Source organism: Uloborus diversus, chromosome 6, assembly GCF_026930045.1.
Source record: "Uloborus diversus isolate 005 chromosome 6, Udiv.v.3.1, whole genome shotgun sequence".
In the NCBI taxonomy this organism is placed as follows: domain Eukaryota; kingdom Metazoa; phylum Arthropoda; class Arachnida; order Araneae; family Uloboridae; genus Uloborus; species Uloborus diversus.
The window spans coordinates 113,813,504-113,835,175 of record NC_072736.1 but is presented as its reverse complement, the minus strand read 5'-3'; the positions used below and the strand labels follow the sequence as shown (position 1 = coordinate 113,835,175).

General features: G+C 32.6%; 1 protein-coding gene across 1 annotated transcript in view; it reads left to right on the top strand.

Moving 5' to 3' along the window:
• Window positions 1-4,318: 4,318 nt before the first annotated feature.
• LOC129224929 (histone-lysine N-methyltransferase EHMT1-like) overlaps window positions 4,319-21,672 on the top strand; it is a 59,776-nt gene continuing 42,422 nt past the window's right edge. Inside the window, exons 1-7 of the mRNA XM_054859477.1 lie at window positions 4,319-6,794; window positions 8,413-8,574; window positions 8,788-8,861; window positions 14,253-14,372; window positions 17,263-17,406; window positions 18,281-18,486; window positions 18,823-18,944. Coding sequence (XP_054715452.1) covers window positions 4,364-6,794; window positions 8,413-8,574; window positions 8,788-8,861; window positions 14,253-14,372; window positions 17,263-17,406; window positions 18,281-18,486; window positions 18,823-18,944 — 3,259 coding nt within the window. The 5' untranslated portion in view covers window positions 4,319-4,363. The remainder of the gene's footprint in view (window positions 6,795-8,412; window positions 8,575-8,787; window positions 8,862-14,252; window positions 14,373-17,262; window positions 17,407-18,280; window positions 18,487-18,822; window positions 18,945-21,672) is intronic.

The following is a 21,672-nucleotide window of genomic DNA, read 5'->3' as shown; positions in this document are numbered from 1 at the left end:
GTTATCCTCTTGTATTATTATTATTATTATTAGGGTAAAATTATTAAACTGTGTTAGTTTTGACAAAAAACAATCTTTATTTTTGCTTTATTTGGTATTCCGCCCAATTAACTTCACACACTATTTCCAAAAATTTTATGAATATGTCCTCATTTTTATATTCGCAATTCTTTTTAAATAAATAATATGCCAAATAACATTGAAAATCTCCTACTCTATTATATGCTGGTTGACTATACTCTTTACGTGCCTCCATGTGGATTCGATAGTGTTTGTGCGACAGCTAGTAACAGGATCTACAAAATGCAATTTATGATTAACTGTCAAATGGTTGTATATCTCTTCCCCTAATGTGTCGTAAGCTCTTCAACAATCTGAGTGAACTGTTGTCCCTGGCAATATCAACTGTTTTATGGCTGAAAATAAGGTTTCGCTCCCCCTATCCCCAACAGAATCCAAAAAAATTTTACTCAAGCCCTGTTCAACACCCCCAAAAACCCATTGTCCCTTAACTGCGTGACCCCGATTATATTTCTGCTTTCCAAATTTTGATGCATCAACTTCAATATTTTCCCAACCCCTCCCCTATTTTTTTGGATTTTAATTCTACATAATTTAAAATTTCTTAGTTTATATAATTTCTTCAATCTGCTAAAGTGTGAGATGAAAAAAAAAATATTGCTTTTCTATATCTGCAGTCTTTGTACCTATTATTATTTCATAAGTCAACAAAAATATCTCTTCTAATTTTAATTTACTTAAACTGAACCTTGAACCCCACCTAATTGTTGTTTCTTTGCCTCAAACTTTCCCCCTAATTACCTTTTTACAAACAAACACAAACCCATCCGAACATCTTTTTGTTGTTTTAATTTTCATTACAGAGTTACATCGAGAACATAGCATTTCATTGTGAATCAACCCAATTTCCCTCAGAAATTCTAAAAAAACATCCTTATTTTCAATTGATTTGTAAATAAAAAACCTGTTTAGCACTCCTGTACGTCCAAAGGTTGCACAACCTGATGAAAAAGTAAAAGATGATTCATTCATTCATAAATTTCATTTGAAATTTTTCAACAACATTGCAAACAAAACTCGTTTCAAATTATAAAACTCAACTAAATTAATAGAAAATAGTAACAATAAGAAGAATACTCTAAAATAAAGTTTAAATTGAAACTTTATTTTATAGTATTCAACTTAAAATTACTTCAAATTAAAATCTCCCTAACAGCGCAACATATCTGCACCTACCTCCACGGACACACGTGCGAAAAGAATTAGTTCACATCTCTGCTTCCCAGGTCTATTCTGCAGGGTTACCGGAAAATGTTTTATCGCCAAAGTTGGAGATTTTCGAATTGAACTATAAATTCAAACCTCTGCGCGGGATCTGTATCAGATCTGTACCGTAATTTATCTCCTAGCTTTAATTTTATTATTCACTCACATCAATACGTTGCATCTTTTGCTGTTGTTCGTGCGTTCCTGGCATGTCTTTTTTTACGGAATTTTTTCACAGAGTTGCTTTTGAAATGGCTCCTAAGCGATTGAAAAGTTATACTGTAGCCTTTAAGTTTAAGGTAGTAAAGGCAGAAGCAATTGGAAATAGTCTTACTGCCAGAGAGTTTGGCATTGACAAGAGTTGCGTTTGCCTTGGAAGTCGGATAAATTAACCATCGAAAGGAATAGCCAATCGAGGGATGCCAAGGGCAAAAAGTGCTGATTTAAAAAAATTGTTGGGCTATAATTCTCTAGCATATTGCATGAGTAGTAATAGCCCAAGTTTTGCTAAGAATATTAATAATTCAAAGCTATTAAATTAGCAAAGTGTGATGCATAAGTAGAGTCAGCCAAACTATCAATTTGAAATTCATTTTCTGTTTCGTGAATCATTTTAGACTAAGTGATGAAAAAGTCCTATTATAAACAAACAAGTTTATTAACAATTAACAATTGTATAAATTAAAATCAAAGGAAAAGTTACTAACTCAAAGCCATATTCAAAATTCATCTAAAAAAATTTCTAAACTTAATCTTTTTTTCTGTTTACTAATCCCAATTTACTATTACCGCAGGCAAAAGCGGCCGATTATGGCTGCTTAATAGCACATCCCTAATTAATACAGTTTAAAAATAATGGGATACTATTTAAGATACTATTCTCCTTGTTTGGCGACTATTTTTCAGACTATTTTTAATTTAAGAAGCTACTAAAACGACTATTTTGAAGACCATGTAGCTCAGTGGCAGCCCTGTTTTCGATGCCGGAAAGTGAAAGAAGAACTTCACAATTTGTTTTCATTCTTTACCGGAAGTGAGTTACCGAGAAAGTTACTTCGCAAAGCGATGAATTCGTTAGGTTATCATTACACCACGAACATTCATAGTAAGTTTACGTTTAAATGACTTTAGTTGTTTGTAAATTATGAGATACATATAATAAATTACTTTCGTATACTTAGGATAAACTTAGTGTTTATCAAAAATATTTTCTATTTATATTTAATCCAGCTTTTTTCATCAGCTAGAAGGTGGAGTGCATACATTCAAAGTTTTTTCTTTGAGAATATATTACGATGCGGCGCTTACACCGGGTGCTGCGCTTGTTCCCGAAAATACGGTAGTTGGTTCTCTGTTTAACCCAGTAGCAGAAACTTTCTAGCCAGTCTGCGACATTATTTTGGGTACTTGAAAATAATCTGCAGCATTATTATTAGCTTTATTTTAAGTTTTCATAAAATACACAAGTCCTTTGTGAAAGTCAAGACTTGGACAATTTTCCAACTGGCCAGTGGCCACTAGATCCGAAAAACTTAGTGGCCACCACTGTCGCAGAGTTTTAAAGTAGTAAGGGGGGGGGAGGGGGAGGAAGGCAGCAGCTTTCACTACTTTCATAAAAATAAATAGAACTCTACACACTATGAAAAACAATTATTCAAGACATATGAAGTTTAATATGGAAAATTTGCATTGAAAAAGGTTTTTCATTTTTTTAAATTAGTAAATGAGAAGTTGGCAGGAAACTGCATTTTAGATGAAATATTTAGCTTATAGCAAAGCCTTCAAATCAATGAGGATCAAATACAACTGTGCAGTTAATAATTTGCATTTTTCAAAAAAATATTTTATAAAAAGAAAAAAGAAGCATGGTTCATTGAACATTTTATGTTATCTTCAACAGTTTGTGTTGAGGAAAACATCCAATTCTGTTTTTGGAATCTTACGTAAGTAATAGTATCGTTTATTTCCATCTTGCGAATGACCAAACATGGCGTCTACGCGAAAAAATTCATGGTTAAAAATAGATATTTGAATTTGTTACATAAAAGTAGTAATAAATTCAAAATCCTTAAAAAACTACAATTTAGGTGAAAGAGTCAGTTTTAAGCACATTAGCCTCTAAAGAAATGAAGATAAGATAATATTCTGAAGATAAAATTTTGCATTTTTAAAGACAATAATAAAGAATTGCAACAGTTTGCATTGCAGTAAACATCCAATTCCGTTTTTGAAAACCTAGGCACTTCATGAGTTTTGCGTACCAACATCCTTGGAGTGACCAAACATGGTGACTACGCTAAAAACTAAAATATAAATTTCTGAATCTGTTGCAAAAAATATTTTAAAAATAAAACTCCTCAAGAGACTACACATTAGTTGAAAAGTTTAGCGCTTTTGCATCCAAAGCAATGAGGATAAGATGAAATTTTCACAAAAATTTTTCATTTCTCAAGAAAATTATTTTAAAAAATAAAAATAAAAAAAACAATTTGCTGCACATTTTAAGTTATTTTCATTTGTTGGCAGAAAAATAAAACATCCAATTCATCTTTGTTTTTGAAAACTTTTGCATTTTTCTACTTCGATTTTGTGAATGACCAAATATGGCGACTATGTTTCTAGCTGTAATGCTGAAGCGTCCATCGCCTTCCCGGTCAAAAAGCGATCTCCAAGCAATCTTTGCCAAGTTGTATTTCCTTTTTTTTTCTTTCTTTCTTTTTGTTCTTTGGTAAAATTATCTGCAGGCCGCCGAAAAATCTGCGACGCACGTCTCGCGTCTCGCAGTTTCTGCTACCGGGCTGTTTAACAAGGCTCTATTTAAAGGCGACTTTTCATGGTCCCGGGTAGGACGTTTAAAAAATTCTGAAGAAGGGCTCATTCTACTTATGGATGACGTTTGTGGTCCCTTGAAAGTCGTTAGTTAGAGAATCAACTGTATTCCTCTTCATTAAATGTGTGTATAGTTTGTTGCTGTTGTTATTGCTCTTAATTCTTTTTTCAATTTATATTTCCTTAGGACATTTCCAAAGTAAACATTTTCTTTTGGGTCAAGAATTGAAGAAATATCATAATCAAGATGGAGTCAAGACCTTCAAACAAAGATCTCAAGAACTCTGAGATGAGTGATGGTAAAATCACTAGTTTCTTTCCTGTTTTGAGATCTGAAGGAAGAGCAAAAATGTCTGCTGTTAAAGCCGGGGATTCAAAGCAAAAAGAAATGCTTCAAAAACTGAAAAACAAAGAGACCATGTCACTTAGATCCAAGAATCTGGACGGTAAATCGATTGCTGATCAAAATTTTAAGACTGACATGCCAAACCAAGGTAAAGACAAGATAGGCAATGTAACTGTGCAATCTGCCCTAAAGACTCCACTTAGCCAAGTCTTGAGGAGAAGCATTGAAGCATCTGAAATAAAAAAAGAGAAGGAAAAAAGTAATCAGGGTGATGAAAGTTCTCACTCTGATAATAGCTTGAAACAGACAAAGAAAGAATCTAACAATACAGCAGTTGAGTCTGCCAAAGCTTCCAAAGATTCAGAGCCACCTAGAGTATTAAGACGTTCTCTCAATTCTCCACATGCCACCAAAACATTTAGCACCTCTTTGCGATCCGGTGTTGTAAAAGTGGATAGTGAGAAGAAGAAGAATTATATGAGGAAGAGACCATCCACAGATGCTGAAGCAAGTGAGCCCATTCCACGAAAAGTAGCAGCTAAGCCTGTTGAGGATTCAAAAGGTGTTCCTAAAGCAAAAAAAGGCAGGCGAAGGCATTTTAGAGGAGGTACATATGGGTTATATCTTACTAAGAAAATTAAAAGGAAGAAGAAAATTGATGATGCAAAGGATGACGAAGGCAGTCTTGATAATAGTAGTTATTTAGATTCTGATGAGGGCAATAGTGAAGATTTCACTCCCTCTGAGAAATCTCTTATGGACGAGGAACAAGCAGATTCTAGTGTCTCTCCCATGCCTCCCCTTTCAGAAAGAAAAGTGGAACAAGTTGAGTCTTCCTCTGTAGTTGTTGAAACTCTGCCTGCTGTTTCTGAAAATTCTGAATCAAGTGAAAATCGTCTCACGACAGTTGCTGAAGTTCATGCTCCGCCTATCGTAGAAGGTGAAGACAGCAGCCAAAATGCTACTGAAATGCTCAAGGAATTGGAAGAAATGGCTTGGGCACAAGCTTCAAAATTTGATGACAGCTTAGAATCATCTCAGTTTGCATCAGAAACCTTAAAGGCACCTCAGTATGATGACATTAGCAATGAAAGTTTTTCCAATTCAACCCTTTTTCCTTTCAAAACATGTTCCATGTTGAACTCGGCAGATTCCAATATGAATGCAGAATCAAATCAAACTGAAGGTCCCAATGAAAGTTCTTCTCTTAACATTAATCCTAGTGACTTTAATGAAAAAGAGTTCTCTAAGTTGGCATCTGAAGAGATATCTGTAACTGAAGAAAATTTTTCAGGTATATTTGAAAATAAAGAAAGCTCTGACAATTCATTGGAAAGTAAAATTTCTTCTGCTGTAACTTTACTTGAATCAGAAGATAAAAATGACGTTCCAGTAACAGAAGATGCCTCAAAAATAAATTTTAGTGTAGAAGTTGTTTCTCGGATAGGGGATAAACAAGATGAGAGGCCAATAGGTGTGAGTGACATGGAGACGACACAATTAAATTTAGGTGAAATTGAGAGGTCTTTACCTGCTGGTGAAAACAAAATACAAGCAAGTGTTGATGAATCTTCGATGAATGCCTCAGAGAGAGTGAATCAGTTACAAGGTGTGAGCTCTGAGATTCAATTGGACACGGAGGAAACTGAGAATCAGATGGATGCTGAAATAATCTTAAATCAGGCAGATGAAGAAGTTGAAGCTTCAGTAGACAAAGAAGATGAGCCATTGAATGTAGAAGCTGGTGCTCCATTAGATATAGAAGCTCCATTGGACATGGAAGAAGTTGAAACCCCAGCTGATGTATCAAGAACAAGTACTCCATTAAAACTAGAAGAAACTGATTCTCGTCTCAGTATAGATGAAACAGATACTCAGATTTGTACTGAAGATTCTGATGCACATGTTAATATGGAAACTATAAACTTCCAAACCATAGATAATAATTTGCAAATAAGTGTTGGGAAAAGTATTGGTCAGTTAGATGTGAAAAAGAATGATCAGATGATCATTGAAGACATTAATGATGTAACTGTTAAAGATAACATTCCAATGGATGTGGATGATGATGCTTCTCGATTGAGTGCAGGGCAAGATGATATTAAAAGAAATAGTGAACAGGCAATTGATTCATCGAGTTTTGAAGAATTAGTTGCTTCACCGAAGCTTGAGGAGTCTGATATTCATCCAAACATAACTGAAAATGGTATCAGAGTACCTATTGAAAAATCAACTATTGAAATGAATGAAAATAAAGATCCTGCTGAAATAAATCTATTGGATAGTGATGACTCACCAATTAAATCTGAAAATTCTGATTTTAAAGATGCAGGTATGATTTTTTCTATTATTATTTTGTTTTTCAAACTTTTTTTTATTTTCATCACAAATCCAAAGCATATGGACAAAAAAAAAAGCATTTTTTTTCCTTGTTGCTTCATACTAAAAAAAGACAATTTTTCTGAAAAAATTAAACCCCCAAGTCTGTTTAATAGATAATCTTTTTAAAATTTAATGACTAGCTATCTCCCCTAAATCAGTTTACTTAACATTTGATATTTTTTTCAATTATAAGGCATGCATAGAACTTCCATTGCAAAATAGCTAAACTACCTTAAATGTTTTTTTTTATATGTCGGAGTAAAAAATCAGTGCCAGTAGTAGTTGAACTATGTGACCTAAAATTAGTTTTGCACAGTAAAACAGTTACTACTTCTTTTTTGAATGAGCTCCAGGGTTCGTACAGGTCATAGAAATCCTGGAAAATCATGGGGAAAAAAAACAAATTTAAGACCTGGAAAAGTCATGGAAAATTGATATTTTCATTAAAGGTCATGGAAATTTATTTAGTCATGGAAAAATGACTTAAGCAGTAAGAAAGTAACAGTAGCTGAGAAAGCGCATTGGAAATTCCTGCATGTAAAAGCTATTAATTCTGTAAAATTGAATGATCCCAAAATTAAATCGAGTTTTGGAATCCTATTGCATCCGCTTCTGTAATAGCCGTTCGCCTTTGTTTGCAATTTGATTTTACTCGTGGGACATTACTAATTTTTAATTCACCATTATTTTCTGCTCTTCTTATATTTTGTATTTTATAGTAGTGGATCTGATTTTGCCATGCCCACTAAAAAAGTGTTGTTTAATTGTTTCCGAGTTTGTTTCAACCACTTGTAAAAAATAAACATTATTAAATTTATAAGACTTTGTCCTTAAATTTCAAGGCTTTAGAAAATATAGATTTTAGTCAGGCGATAGAACTTAGAAATAGGGGAATTCTAAAACTCTAAAACAGTGGAGCCCAACATACAGCTCACAAAACTGATCCATGTGGCCAGCTAAAATATCTGGTTTAGAAACATGACTTTACTGAAAAACATGGCTTTACGTTAATGAAGTTACATGGTTACATGGATTATTAGATGCACTGTTGACACCAAAAAGTAATATTTTTTAGGAAATAAATTATTATTGGAAACTTTGTAATGACTTATTCAACCTTTCTGCCATTTATTATTTTCTGCCCTATTTATTAAAGATTTATTAGACATTTAAAAATCAGTATATTGCATTCACTATATTTTTACTTTAATTATAGTTATGTGATTAAGATAAATAAGAATAGTTTATAGGTTTCATCAGTGTACACTGATATTTTTTCAGTCACAAGTAATTCCTTCAATGAGGTAGCGGCATTCACATAAAAGTTTTGCTAATGCTCATTTCTGAAAGTTGGCAAGTTTGACATTAAATAGTACTATTCTCTTTGTATAACAAGGTCATGAAACTTTTTATGAAGTCGTGTAAAAGTCTTGGAAAAGTCATGGAATTTTTTTTATCCAAATTGAGTATGAACCCTGGAGCTCAAGTTTTGACCTGACAGAATCTTTAAATCCTTATCTCCATATCATCATGCCTTTTTCTTTTTTTCTCCTGTATTTGCTCTTCAGATCCCGATGCACAGTCTACAATTGCAAATTGTGTGAAGTCTCGTCAACGAATCAAAAGACGCTTCACTGATGACATAGTTGACACGGATGTTGGCATGTTGGCCCTGCATCCTTCAATGGCACCACGAACTAAAGCACCTTCGAAGCCACAACCAGCTCAAGGTAATGAGAATTATTCTGAAGGTATTCATAAAAGCTGATGGAGTTTCTAAATTGGTATTTTAGTGTTGAGAAACTGTTAATGTTTACCTTGTATCTATTTGTTAAACATTTATTCTAAGTAATCTTTAAGCATTTCTTTTTTTTTTTTTTTTGAAAAAGTTCTTTGATTTGCTGTTTGTTGTGATTGAAATTTAGCTATTTTCTTTCCTTTAGATATCATTCAGAACTTTCAGTCAGTCACTCACAGTGAAGCAAAAAGAGGACCAATCAGCAAAATTGAATGCATTGTTAGTATACATTGCTACACTTTACTAACAATTAATTGAAAAAAGAATATTGTAGTCTTAACTTTGTTTCTTATACAAGAGGTGTTTTTAAAGTAAGTACTGTTTTGAAATAAAAAAAAACAATGAGTGCTGATAGAGCAAAGAAATTTATTGTAAAAAAAAAAAAAAATGTGCCAGCTATACACTATTTTTCAATGTTACCCCTGTGATTTTCCAAGTATTTGTCATAGCGTGGTACAGGTTTTTCATACCTATTCGTAGAAAGTTTTCGCTTGTGTGGTCAACAATGAGGACTCTTATAGCCCTTTGGCTGGGACGTTTTTGAACATTTTTGGGACTCCTCCGACCTTGCTTGCAGCAATAGGGTGGTCACAAAAAATCAATTTTCGAATTTCTTTCGCTGCACCCCCCTAAAATGTGCCAATTTCCTAGAAAACATGTTTTCCAAAGTTTAAGCTCAATCCGATAATATTAACACGTGCCGCAAAGAGGCTAAAGTTACGAAAAACAGTGATTTTTAGCAAAAATTCGTAGTTTTTCTTCTTTAAAACAAAAAATTTTCATCTTAGAAACTTCGTTCTGGTCTCATTTTGTAGGAAATTTTATTCTTGTGATGAGTTAACTTATCCATTTTTTAAATAAAATTTATAGAATGGTACTTTGCATTTTTCAGGTCAGGTCATAGAAGATACCATCAATAAGGAATTTTCATGCAAAGATCTAAAAGCATTACAAAATTCAATCACATTTATTTGCTCTTTGTTGATTTTAATTTATCCATTAAAAAGGCTTCATGTGGAGGTACTTTAAAAATTAAATGCAACAAATTGTTGATTTAAAATAAAATAACTTAGCAGTTCAGAAGAGAAAGCAGAGTTAAAAAATTACAAAAAAGAAAAGAAAAAAATCTAAGGCATTTTATTGCTTACACTGTTAAATTATACATCATTATGTTATTACTTTTCATTGAGATGTTAAAGTGGTAATGGCTCCCATATGACAGATTTTGATGAATGTGGAAAAATGTGCCTGCATTCGGACATAACTTGTAATAGAAACTGTCGTTAGTTGGAAATTAGTTTCACACCTGTTTCAGCTGTGCCATTGACAACCCTTAAACTGTTTATTATCGTTTTAGCTTTAATATAGTATTGGTTTGACACTATTCAACTAGATCAGTATTTAAAAACTTTGTATCGATTTCGAATCTCTGTAGAAAATTGCATCTCTTAAAAAGTTTGAGGAGAAATGACAAAATCTACTTTGTCCAGTAAACTAAGCTTCTTTCAGATTGAGCTGTACTATTGTATCCCTATCATCAAAATCATCTTCATTATCTCCTACTTCGGATTTTAATTTTGCAGCCTTCTTTATCTTGATCTTTTTTTTCTCCCTTATGTAGCATCAAAAAAAAAAAAAAAAAAAAAAAAAAAAAGGTTAAGGCAACCGTCTAAGTTCAGGGACCACAAATGATTAATTATTTTAGGTAGTTCTGTGCCTACATCATCTTCATAAATACTCTTGTATTGAACCAAAGATTTTACTAACTGTAGATCTTGGTTGGTGGCCAAAAGCTGGATCGGAGACAATAAACCATACTTTTCCATAAATATTGTTGATAAACAACCAAATATCTTCAACATCTTTAAATTAATTACCGAAAGCTGATCCCTGAGAAGATATATTTTTAAAGAGTATATGAAGCAGTGAGAAGCAAAGGAATGTAATTGACAAAATTAAAATTTTGAGATAATCATTACAAATAATAGGGGAACGTCTCCTCTGCTTAGGGGCAAGAGATGGTATTAGTAGCTCTGGTAGGGGCTGTAATATAGCATGATTTAGAAAAAAAAGTTCAACAAAACCCTACCTAGGATCTCTACTTTAAGCGCATTTTATGAGAAACTTTAAAAAGTCTAACATCCCTTTGCTTCTCACTATGTCATATGAGGTAGTGAGAAGCAAAGGGATGCAAGTGGCAAAATTAAAAATTTGGAGATAACCAGTACACATGGTAGGTGAACCTCTCCTCTGTCTTGGGGCAAGTGATTGTACTAGTAGCCCTGGTAGGTGCTGCTGTACAGGATGATTTAGAAAAAAATTTCAATGAAAGCCTACCTATGATCTGATCTTTAAACGTGTTTTACTCGAAACTTAAAATAGTCCACTTGCATCCCTTTGCTTCTCACTGCCTCATATGGCCCTTGCCATCCATCTTGTATGATGAATAGCGCCAGATACTCGAAAAGTAACATTGTTTGGAGAAATACTCCCTAAATAAGTTAAGCAAAGTGGAATGAACTTTTTATAGGCATCCCTAAGCTGCTATTGTTTTTATTTCTTAAAAAGAAAGCTTGAAATTTCATCTGGATTGCTTATTTTGTTTTTAATCTTCTATACTTGCTTTGAATAATTGCCTCGTATCTATACCATTCATCCTGAAATTCATAAAATATATCTGGTTGAGGACTAGTGGACGTACCTATTTTGCAAATCAAAATTGCTTTCGAACCAACTTCTAAGATGTGGTAGCGACATGCTAAATACAAAAACTTTTTCTGTAACAACTTGTACTCACAAAACGCATGTTTGTACTGCAGAAAGGAGCCATAAAATGACTTATTTTAACGAAAGCCCTAACAAGTCCTCGTCTAAGAAACACATGCCACTTTCCTGGGAATCATAGTTTTTCCTTTCTATGGGTGGTCAAAAACCCTTACAAGACTGGGATTTTTAAGCTATTTTTTAGCGCTGACCACCAAGGAGGAAAGCAACATTCCGTATTTATGGCCTCTAGAGCTAATTTTATAAGTTTTACATGCGGTTGCTTGTTTTAGCTTTGAGTTTTAGAGACATAACTGTATTACAGTGAAATTCTGTTACAACAAACTTCAAATTACCAGAAATTTTCTTTGTTGTAACGAGGTTTTAGTAGCAATGAAATTCAAGCAACGTAATGGAAATCAAATCAGAGCTGAAAATTTCTTTCATTGAAACAGATATTTCGTTGTATCGGTATTCGTTGTAACAGGATTTCACTGCATATATTTCTGATAATATTGCTGTTTTTGCTCTGATAGCTAAACATTGTAAAGGGGTTACAACCATTAACCAAAAGAAGCAATACAATTTATATTATAATGATTCGTTCTTTTTACGCGATTTTGAGGATATTAGCTACTACTTGACTTGAAAAATCCTGAATAATGTTTAATAAATTTTCACAAGAATTAAGTTGGAATTAGACTTAAAGAGAATAAAATTCCCTATAAAATGAGACCAGAACGAAGTTTCTAGAATGAATAGTTTTGGTTTTACAGATGAAAAACTACGTTTTTCGCTAAAAATTGCCATTTTTCCTAACTTTAGCCTCTTTGCGGCACGTGGTAATATCATCGAAATGACTTGAAACTTTCCAAATCGCATTTTCTAGTCTATTGGCACATTTTAGGGGGGTGCCGCAAAAGATTAGTTGGAAAAAGTTTTTCTCCATGTACCTTGTACCCTATTGCAGCAACTTTCATTTGTTTTGGCATTTGTGGTCTCTCCTTGGCGGTCAATGGCACAACATCAATGAGTTTAAAGAACATGCTACCCCGTGGTTGACTACACAAGCGGCAACTTTCTACTAATAGGTATACAAAAACCTGTACCATGCCAGGGCTCGAAAATTATATTGTCTGACATGCCCAGGGCATGTAGAAATTCTGATCGGACATGTATCTTTTTCCCTTACATGCCTCGCTGGGCATGTGATTATTATAATTTTCAAAGTAAGTATTGGTAATTTTAATTACTTATTATGTACTCTTTATGTACTATTTATTTGAACTTTTTAAAAAATGTTTTATATTGAAATAATTGTTGATTCAGATATAAAGCTGAAAAATTATTTTTTTTTCTGATTAATGCTATACGACAAATTCCATTATTTTTATTATTATAAAATACAAAAAAACTGGGCATGTGTGTAAAAATTTTATTCAGGCATGCAGTTTTTAGGCAAATTTTATATGCAGGGCATATAAAATTTTAAAGATTTTTTTTTAGCCTTGTACCACATTATGACAAATGCTTGGAAAATCATGGGAGCAATGTCGAAAAATAGTATAAGGCTGGTACACAAAAGGGAACCCCGCTCTGCTATGCCATCGTGGGCTTCCAGAGTACTGACCTTTTGGCCGGGGTCCCCTAAACTCTTACGGGAACGAAATCCAACCACTTACGACTCTAGACACCGTGGACCCAGGTACAGACCTGACTCCGGTGGCGCCCATTGCCTACTCACTGTTCCACTCGATAGCCACTGGGCAGATACAGATCTGCTCAAGCGTAAGTAAAGAGTGGTAGTTTTACATGCGTGGATGCTACACCATCGCAAAACCCTCCCATTTACCCGGGCTTGGGACCGGTATAGGGACGGGCCTGGTCCCCCAAAGACCAAACCCCACCTACGGCTGGGTTGCATAAGGCTGGTATATTTTTGTGCAATAAATTTCTTTTCTCTATCTGTATGTGTTTTTTTTTTAATTTTATTTCAAAACAGTATTTATTTTAAAAACACCCCTTGAAATTTGAACATATCATTTTCATTTATGAGTATTTTGAAACATTTTATACATATTTTTAAATGTTGTCTGTCTTATGCTAATTATCAGGCAGTTGTGACAAAATAGCTCATCCATTCGGTTTGTAATTCTCGAACTGTAATTGCAATGTTTTTTTTTTTTTGTATAGATTATAACACACTGGTGAAAGTTTCCTTTCGAGAGGGGCACTAACATTTACCAAGAGTGGGGCATCACTGGCTTCATTGGGCCCTGATTACAACCTGTGATAATGAAATATAAAGCCAAAGATGGTGCCTTACATTGATACATAGAGACAATATTAAACCCAATATTATATATGTATCAATATATCACACAATAAAAAATATGAAAATTGTCCCTAATTTTTTCCTAACATTTTTGTAATTTTGTATCCTAATTTTTTTTTCTGCCCCTAAGAAGTCTGTACTTAGCTATAACTTTATTTCTTAAATAATTGGGTACAACTTTATTGGGGTAAACAGTGGAGCCACAAATACTGCAGTGAAAAACAAGAAACACTGGGGCGACCTCAGATTCTTACAACACTTAGAAATGTGACACTCGTCAGAATATCCATCAAAGAATCTTCATTTTGGACTCAAACATGCATTTGACCAGCAGTTTTCCGATAGGAATGTAAGAAAAATTCTGGATAGTGATCTTCTCAACGTGAATAGTCTTTCATGCTATACCCCCTTTGAAACTTTTTATGCTAATTAATCCTATGTATATTCATCACCATTATTTTCAGATTTTAACTACTCATAATTCATTATTTATCATAATTTATTTTCCACAGTTCAACAGTCGACAAAAGCCGATAGACGAATGCACGTGCGAAGGTGATACTTATGAAGCAAATCTTGGCAATGAGGATGATGGGGTCTTTTGTCAAGCAGTTGATTCTATTGATGATAAGGTTTTGTTTTTACTGTAGTTAGTCTGTTTTTTTAGTCCTTTAACATCCTTGCTACTATTTGTATTTATTTCCTGTATTTTGAAAATAACTTATATCTTTAAAAATTGACGTTAGCTAAATTTCTGTTCCTTTTTTGGTTGTATGCTAGTAATAGTCAGTGAGCCTTCATTGTTCACCGCAATAATTATTGTAGAAATCAGCTTTTCGTGCAGTTTTACATTCATTTGCATTAAACAATAATATTCTTAATTAAACGCAAGATTTTAAATGTTTCACCAGGGTTGTAACACAATCTGGAAAACCTAGAAATCAGGGAAATTTTAATTTCTGGAAAAAGTTCAGGGAATTATCAGGGTATTTTAACAATTTCTCAAAATATCAGGGAAAATTATAATTTTTAAATTGCCAAACCTCAAAGTTTCCCTCCCTGAAATTTCTTTTCATTTGGATACGAAAGAATTTTTTTTTCTTTTTCTCAAATGAAACCTGCTAAACATTCTAAAAAGTTTTTTGAAAACTGTTACAAACCAATAAAACCTTGAAATCAAACCTGATAAAAAATGATAAAAAGTTACAAAAATTACCCCAAACCAGATATGTTTCTTTATTTAAAAAAAAAAAAAAAATACTGTAAAGTTCTGATAATCATGTGAGTTATCATTAATAATATTTTAATTTCTCTGTTTCATACAACTGATGATCTCAATATTTTTGCATCTGTGTTTGGATTTTTTTTTACACTTTTGATTATTATTACGCTTTATTAAAAGGCTTGTTAGTAAAATTTGTTCAAAAAATGAAATTTTAATAATTTTCATTATTAAAACTTGACTTCAAAAGTGTTGAATGCAAGTTCTGTGATAATTTTGGGTGCAAATATTCAAATGTCACAAGAGTTAAATATTGAGCTGAATAAAATTTAACTGAAAAAAGCTTATTGTTTTTCCTTCTATTTTTCAAACTATAATCTACTGCTTACGTTTCTTGCAAAAATTGCAGGCATGCAATATTAACTTGGTGTTATATTTTAGATATATGTGATACCCACAATTGTAAAATCAGAGAAATTTTTAGAGCTAAATCCGGGAATTATTACTGAATTTTTTTCCCAGGATTTTATTACTATCATGAACTTACGTAAAATGAATTAGTTAACTCTTGATTAGAATCAAGAAAATCAGTTTTTTTCCAACATGATACAAAAAACCACAATGATTGATTTTTAAAAATATTGTAAATTTAAAATTTGTTATTGTTTTTTATTGATGCTAAGTTCTATTGTACATAAAATACAAAACTGTACATATTTTATTGTACTGTACATATTTTAGCTGTTAGTATGAAATTTAATGTATCATTACATTGAAGTTTTTGATCAAAAACAGTTTTTACCTCAATTTCCCCTCATTTTTAGCCTTATTGTGGGTTATCCACAATTTTCATTATGTGTGGTACTAGTGGCACCCAATTTTGCTGATTGTACTGAATCAGCGCTTTAATTAGAAATTTCGAAATCTATTATGTTGACACTTATTAATAATGTATATCATTCACCTTTAAAATGCAACTCTTAATAGTTTGGCTTGAACAAACTCTTTTATTTGCCTTTTTACTCTTGATGAACCCCTGTTGCTAGTTTGAATCCGAAACACCTTTCTTCAAATATCTCAAAAAATCATTTCTGCAGTTACAGTTGTATACCTACTCACGGCAGTATTATTTATGTATGACATGATGTATATTTAAGTATTATGTGTCTTATTTTACAAAATGCCCCCCCCCCCAATTTGTTATTTTTTTAATTTAAATTTATTTATTTTTATGATTTTTAGAGCTTGTGGAACATTATTATTATTTTGTTCTCTAAGGACGATCTGGTATAAATCCTGTAAAATTATTTTCCTCCAAATTCTTATGTACTTACACTCAGTGCCGGTGAAGATCTTGCTGGATTTGCAAGGTCAAAAGAAAATGACAGTTATTCAAAAATAGTTTTGCGAAGCATGGCCCCACTTTTTTCTTATAGGTCGCGGCAATCACTGAAACCCATGGCAACAAAGAGGGTGCTACAGGGCACCCCTGTTTCCATTACTTTGCCATTGATTGGTGGATGCAGGGGTTCCCTGTGGCGCCTCTTGCGGTCAAAATGGGCGACGTCCAATCTAAAATAAACAAACTTTGAAACATTGACATTGATTGGTGGATGCATGAGCTGCATTGAAATGTTGACATTGATTTGTGAATGCATGAGCTGCATTGGTTTAACACAGAAAAGTCTAAAATTGTCAAGGCCCGTAAGCTTAAGCAGAAATTTAGTGGGGCCATGTACGAAGTTAATTTGAAATGAAAATAAATACAACAGAAAGAAATAATCAAAAATTTATCAAGGCTAAAACAGATACAAATGTTGTGTTGACCTTCTGACTTATCCAAAGTTTATATATTTAATGGCTTAGTTCATTTGCTTGGTGTTTTTTTTTCATTTTAATGTAACTATTAATCTTATTTAATGGATTACTTTATTTAAAACTAAATTAACTTTTAATTTCAACAGTATTGGATTTTGGCAACACACACAAATACGTGCCAGTTTAACGACTAAGTTTGAAAATGTGACATGGCTGTAACAGATAGTGCCACCCTCATTACTATTATCTGTGCTTTTGTTTGTCTTGTGGTTTATGCAAAATTAAGTTTTTTTCCTGCTAAAGTTTATCCTTAAGCATTAATACAATAACATTTGTAAAACCTTAACTTAGAAAATATTTATATGTTACAATACTTTAAGAATTTGGGTTTTAAAGGTTGTTTTTGAATAGCTTAATTAAATTGTATATGCATTAGTGTTTCAGATAGTAATCCTACAATATGTGTGTTTTTATTTTTTTAGTTGGTTGGCTGCTCAAATCCTGTTGTTACTACCAGGCTAGTGCGTCCATCTGTAAAAATTCCTTTCACCATAATGTGTGAAATGCATCTTTGGCGGCTGAAACATCATCACTCATGCCCATACTGTGGACTCTTCTGCTCACAGGTAACAACTGCCGTTAACATAAAGTTTTTTTTTTTTTACTCCAGTTATAGATTTATATTTACCTAAGTGATAGCATCAATAAATATTTGTTGAATCCAAAGATATTTTTAAATTTTTTTTCTCATTGACATTTTTTTGGAGAAATTCATTTTGAATGAGTAAAATATAAGAAAGTAGGAAAGACCATAGTAGTAGTCAAACTGACAAAGTAAATTTAGCCCAGCAGGTGGAGTCTGCAGCAATGCTGCAGTTCAACTTGTCAGTGGAGGCAAAGAGATGTCAATGAGGTGACATCTGCCTCCATCTCTATTATTGCCTATTCCAGATTGATGAATCCATAACAAGGACTACACTGCAGTCTCTGGATACTAACCAGGCTGTTAGTATATTGCATGTAGTTCTTTCTCCCTTAGCCCTGGCTTAAGGGCGGTAACTTACTGCTTAACTGTACTAGCTTGTCCAGGAGATGTAACAGCTCCAAGATCTATTAGACGAGCTAAAAAAAAAAAAAAATCCCACCATAGTAAAGCAGCTGTCCCATTTCTCTCTACTCTTCCCTGGTAAAATGAACCTTCTTCGATCCTTTTATCATCAAATAACTCTATTTAATTATTTAGCCTTTTGAAACATAAAAGTCTTTAATATCAGTTATGACTTAGGCAACCTTGATTATTACTAAAACCTTGAAACTCAGTTTTGGACGTTTAATGTTAAATTAACATTCCAACTATGGAATAGCAAATGGAACTTCATGCATCAGTTGCTATAACTGGAGCTCATTCTAAGTGTGTTGACAGTAATTAAAAAATGTTGCTGTATTTTTGTTTTTGCTGCACATAGTTATATTTTAGTTATGAGCACAATATCTTTTTAGGGCTATTTCATGCAGTGTTCAAGTATCAAGAATAAGAGGAGAGTTGTTCATCTCTATCACGAGCAGTGTCAGTCCAGAGAGGAGGGTATTGATTCCTTTTGTTTACATTGTGGAATGACTACAGGCATAAAGAGAGTTGAGCTAGAGATGCAGATGGCAAATCCTCCTTCATTTTTCCTCAGCCAGTTGGGGCAGAAGGTGCCAATGTGAGTTTCTTTTTCTTTGTTGCTGTCATATTGATGTTTAATATCATTGGAAATGCATTGATTTGAAAGGAAATTTGGTACAATTATGGACTTTTTAACAATATATAGTCTGAACTTCAAAATCGGACATATATATATATATATATATATATATATATAATAAAAATCACAGCAAAGCTCAAAATTTTCAAATGATTACAAACACAATGCTCCATGTTACAAGGAACCTTTTTTACAATGTAGAAGTAACCTTATGGATAAGCCTGGAATAAAAGAAGTGTGAATTTGATTTTCTGTTTTATTATTTTTGTGAATTTGATGAATTATTTTATGCAGGCCCGAAGTCAGCAAAGCTCGTATTTCATTCTCTGCTACCTCCGAGGCGTTAAGGCAAGAAGAGGAAGAGATGAATGAGTTCTTGTACAGGATTGAAGGATCTGGAAAACTTTTAACTGCAGGTAAAATGAAATGATACGTTAAAGGATTAAAATAATTTAAGCGATCAGTTGCTTATTTCTTTCGACTTTAAAAGAGTCTGACATCGAAAAACTTATGTAAAGCTGAATTCTATATTGTTAACAATTTTTGAGGAAAATGTGTTTCAACAAGACAATAAGCAGTTACAGAAATGTATTTTCTCTATAAGGTTAAGAAATCTTTCATATTGTCCTCTCATAACTCTGTGCAGGGATGAAGGAATCCTTGGAGCATAGCTGCCAAGTGCTCCGTTTTTCCCGGAGTTTCTCCAATTTTTATTGCGTACTCCGAAAATCCGATTTTTTCCAAAAAAACTCCGTTTTTTTGACTTTGCTTGTACACTTTTCGATTTTTGAGGAAAAAGAAGAGATTTCCCTATCCTCGAAGGCAGGAATTGTGCGCAAACTCAACAAAAGAGAAGACAATTTGATGCTTTGGAAGCTTAGTGTCAGGATAAACACTGAGGGGGAGCGCCGATTGGAGATCGTCGTTTTTTCATCGAGCATTTCAGCTACGTGTAAAACGTAGCCGCCATGTTTGGTCATTCACAAGATGGAAGTTAGCAAACGATACTTAAGCGCCTTCGTTTTCAAAGACAAAGCAGAATTGGGTGTTGCTTTTAACTGCAAACTAATGAAAATAAGCAAAATATGCTGCAAAATGTTTTTTTTTTTTTTTGGTTATTTTAAATAATTTTATTGAGAAATATGAAAACAGTTATACCATTTAAAATTTCATTTTATCCTTATTGCTTTGGACACGAATGTGCTAAAAATTCGCAATTAAATTGTAGTTTCATGAGGATTTTTTATTTTTGAATTATTTCCATGCTATAAATTCAAAATTTTATATCTGAATTTTTGACTTAGTCGCCATATTTGGTCATTTGCGAGATTTTAGTACACAATACTCTTAAGTGGCCAAGTTTTCAAAATCGGAATGAGATGTTTATTGCAATGCAAACTATTGAAAATAATGCAAAATGGGCTTTTTTTTTTTTCGAAAAATTCTAAATTTTTTTCTTGAAAAATGCAAAATTTTTTCTTCGGAATCTTATTCTATCCTCATTGGTTTAGACTAATGTGCTAAAAACTCGCTATTTCGTCTAAATTTTAGTTTTTTATGGGTCATTAATTATTTATATAATTGTTTTTCATGCTATAAATTCAAAATTTTATATCTGAATTTTTGACTTAGTCGCCTTATTTGGTCATTTGCGAGATTTTAGTACACAAGACTCTTAAGTGGCCAAGTTTTCATAATTGGAATTAGTTGTTCAGTGGAATGCAAACTATTGAAAATAATGCAAAATAAGCTTTTTTTTTTTTCGAAAAATTCTAAATTTTTTTCTTGAAAAATGCAAAATTTTTTCTTCGGAATCTTATTCTATCCTCATTGGTTTAGACTCTAATGTGCTAAAAACTCGCTATTTCGTCTAAATTTTGAGTTTTTTTAAGGCTCATTAATTATTTATAATTACTTTTAATGCAACAAACTCAAAAATCTATTGTCTTGACTTTTTCGCGTTGTTGCCATGTTTTGTCATGTGCAACATGAAGTAGACAAGACTATTAATAGCCTAAGTTCCCGAAAACGGAATTAGTTGTTTGTCTCAATACAAACTATTAAAAATAACAGAAGGCAAAAAGTTATGTTTTTTTTTTTAAATAATTTTCTTAAAGGGGAAATTTTATCTTTTTTAAATTTAAAAAAAAATTTTTTTTTAAGGAAGTTGTAAAAACTCCCTCCCCCTCTGCAGTTTGTATTTCAAAACTTAATGACATTGGTGGCCACAAAGTTTGGAGTCGAGTGCCACTGACCACTTTCAAAATTTCAGAGTCTTGACCTTTACTATGAAGTTGCTTTACTTCCAAGTATAAGAAATAATTGTTTTTTTTAATCTTCAATATGTTCTTATGCATGTAGGATATGTATAAAAGCCTTTTTAAAAAGGATTGCAGTTTTATTAAATCAAACAGTAATCATGTTTTTTTAAAACTTTTCAATATGTATCTATGTAATGTTGCTTTTTTTAATGTAGAATAATTTTGTTTTAAACTTGGTTGTAGTTTTGTTGAAAATCTAACATGAAAATTTAGAAAAGCATTTTATAAGTGCTTAGAATTTATGGAAACATATGGTACAGAAGGAAGGTTTTGCGCAGGCCACGATTTCATGCTCCTATTTTAGCCCTCAGTGCTCCTATTTTTTCCCTTAAGTGCTCCTATTTTTTGTATCTTGAGGTTGGCAGCTATGTTGGAGAAAAATCTAGATGTAGCATAAATTGAAGTTTTTAGTTTCAAAACTAACTGAATCTATTTTTTAAGGAAAATGTAGGAATGGCAAAAAACATTTCATGCTCTGCCTAATTCATTTTTTGAAAAGATTTTTTTTTTGCTTGAATGAAACTCTATGTATGACTTTATTATTCTTTTCTTTTTTAAATTAGAAGTATTGTCTAAGTATTTATAGATAATAATTAGTGAATTGAGTTGGTTTTGAAAGAAATCCAATTCATTAATATTTAAGTTTTCCATTCGAATTCTAATTAAATGCATTTGGTATTTGAATTTTATGCCATGCACTAGCCTGTGCTATCAAATATGAAAGTTGATTAAGCAATTTGTTAAAATGTTGCTGAAGTTGCATGTATCTAAAAGTATGGATGGAGCTGTTTTTTAAGTAAAACAGGTTTTTGACACCAGTTTT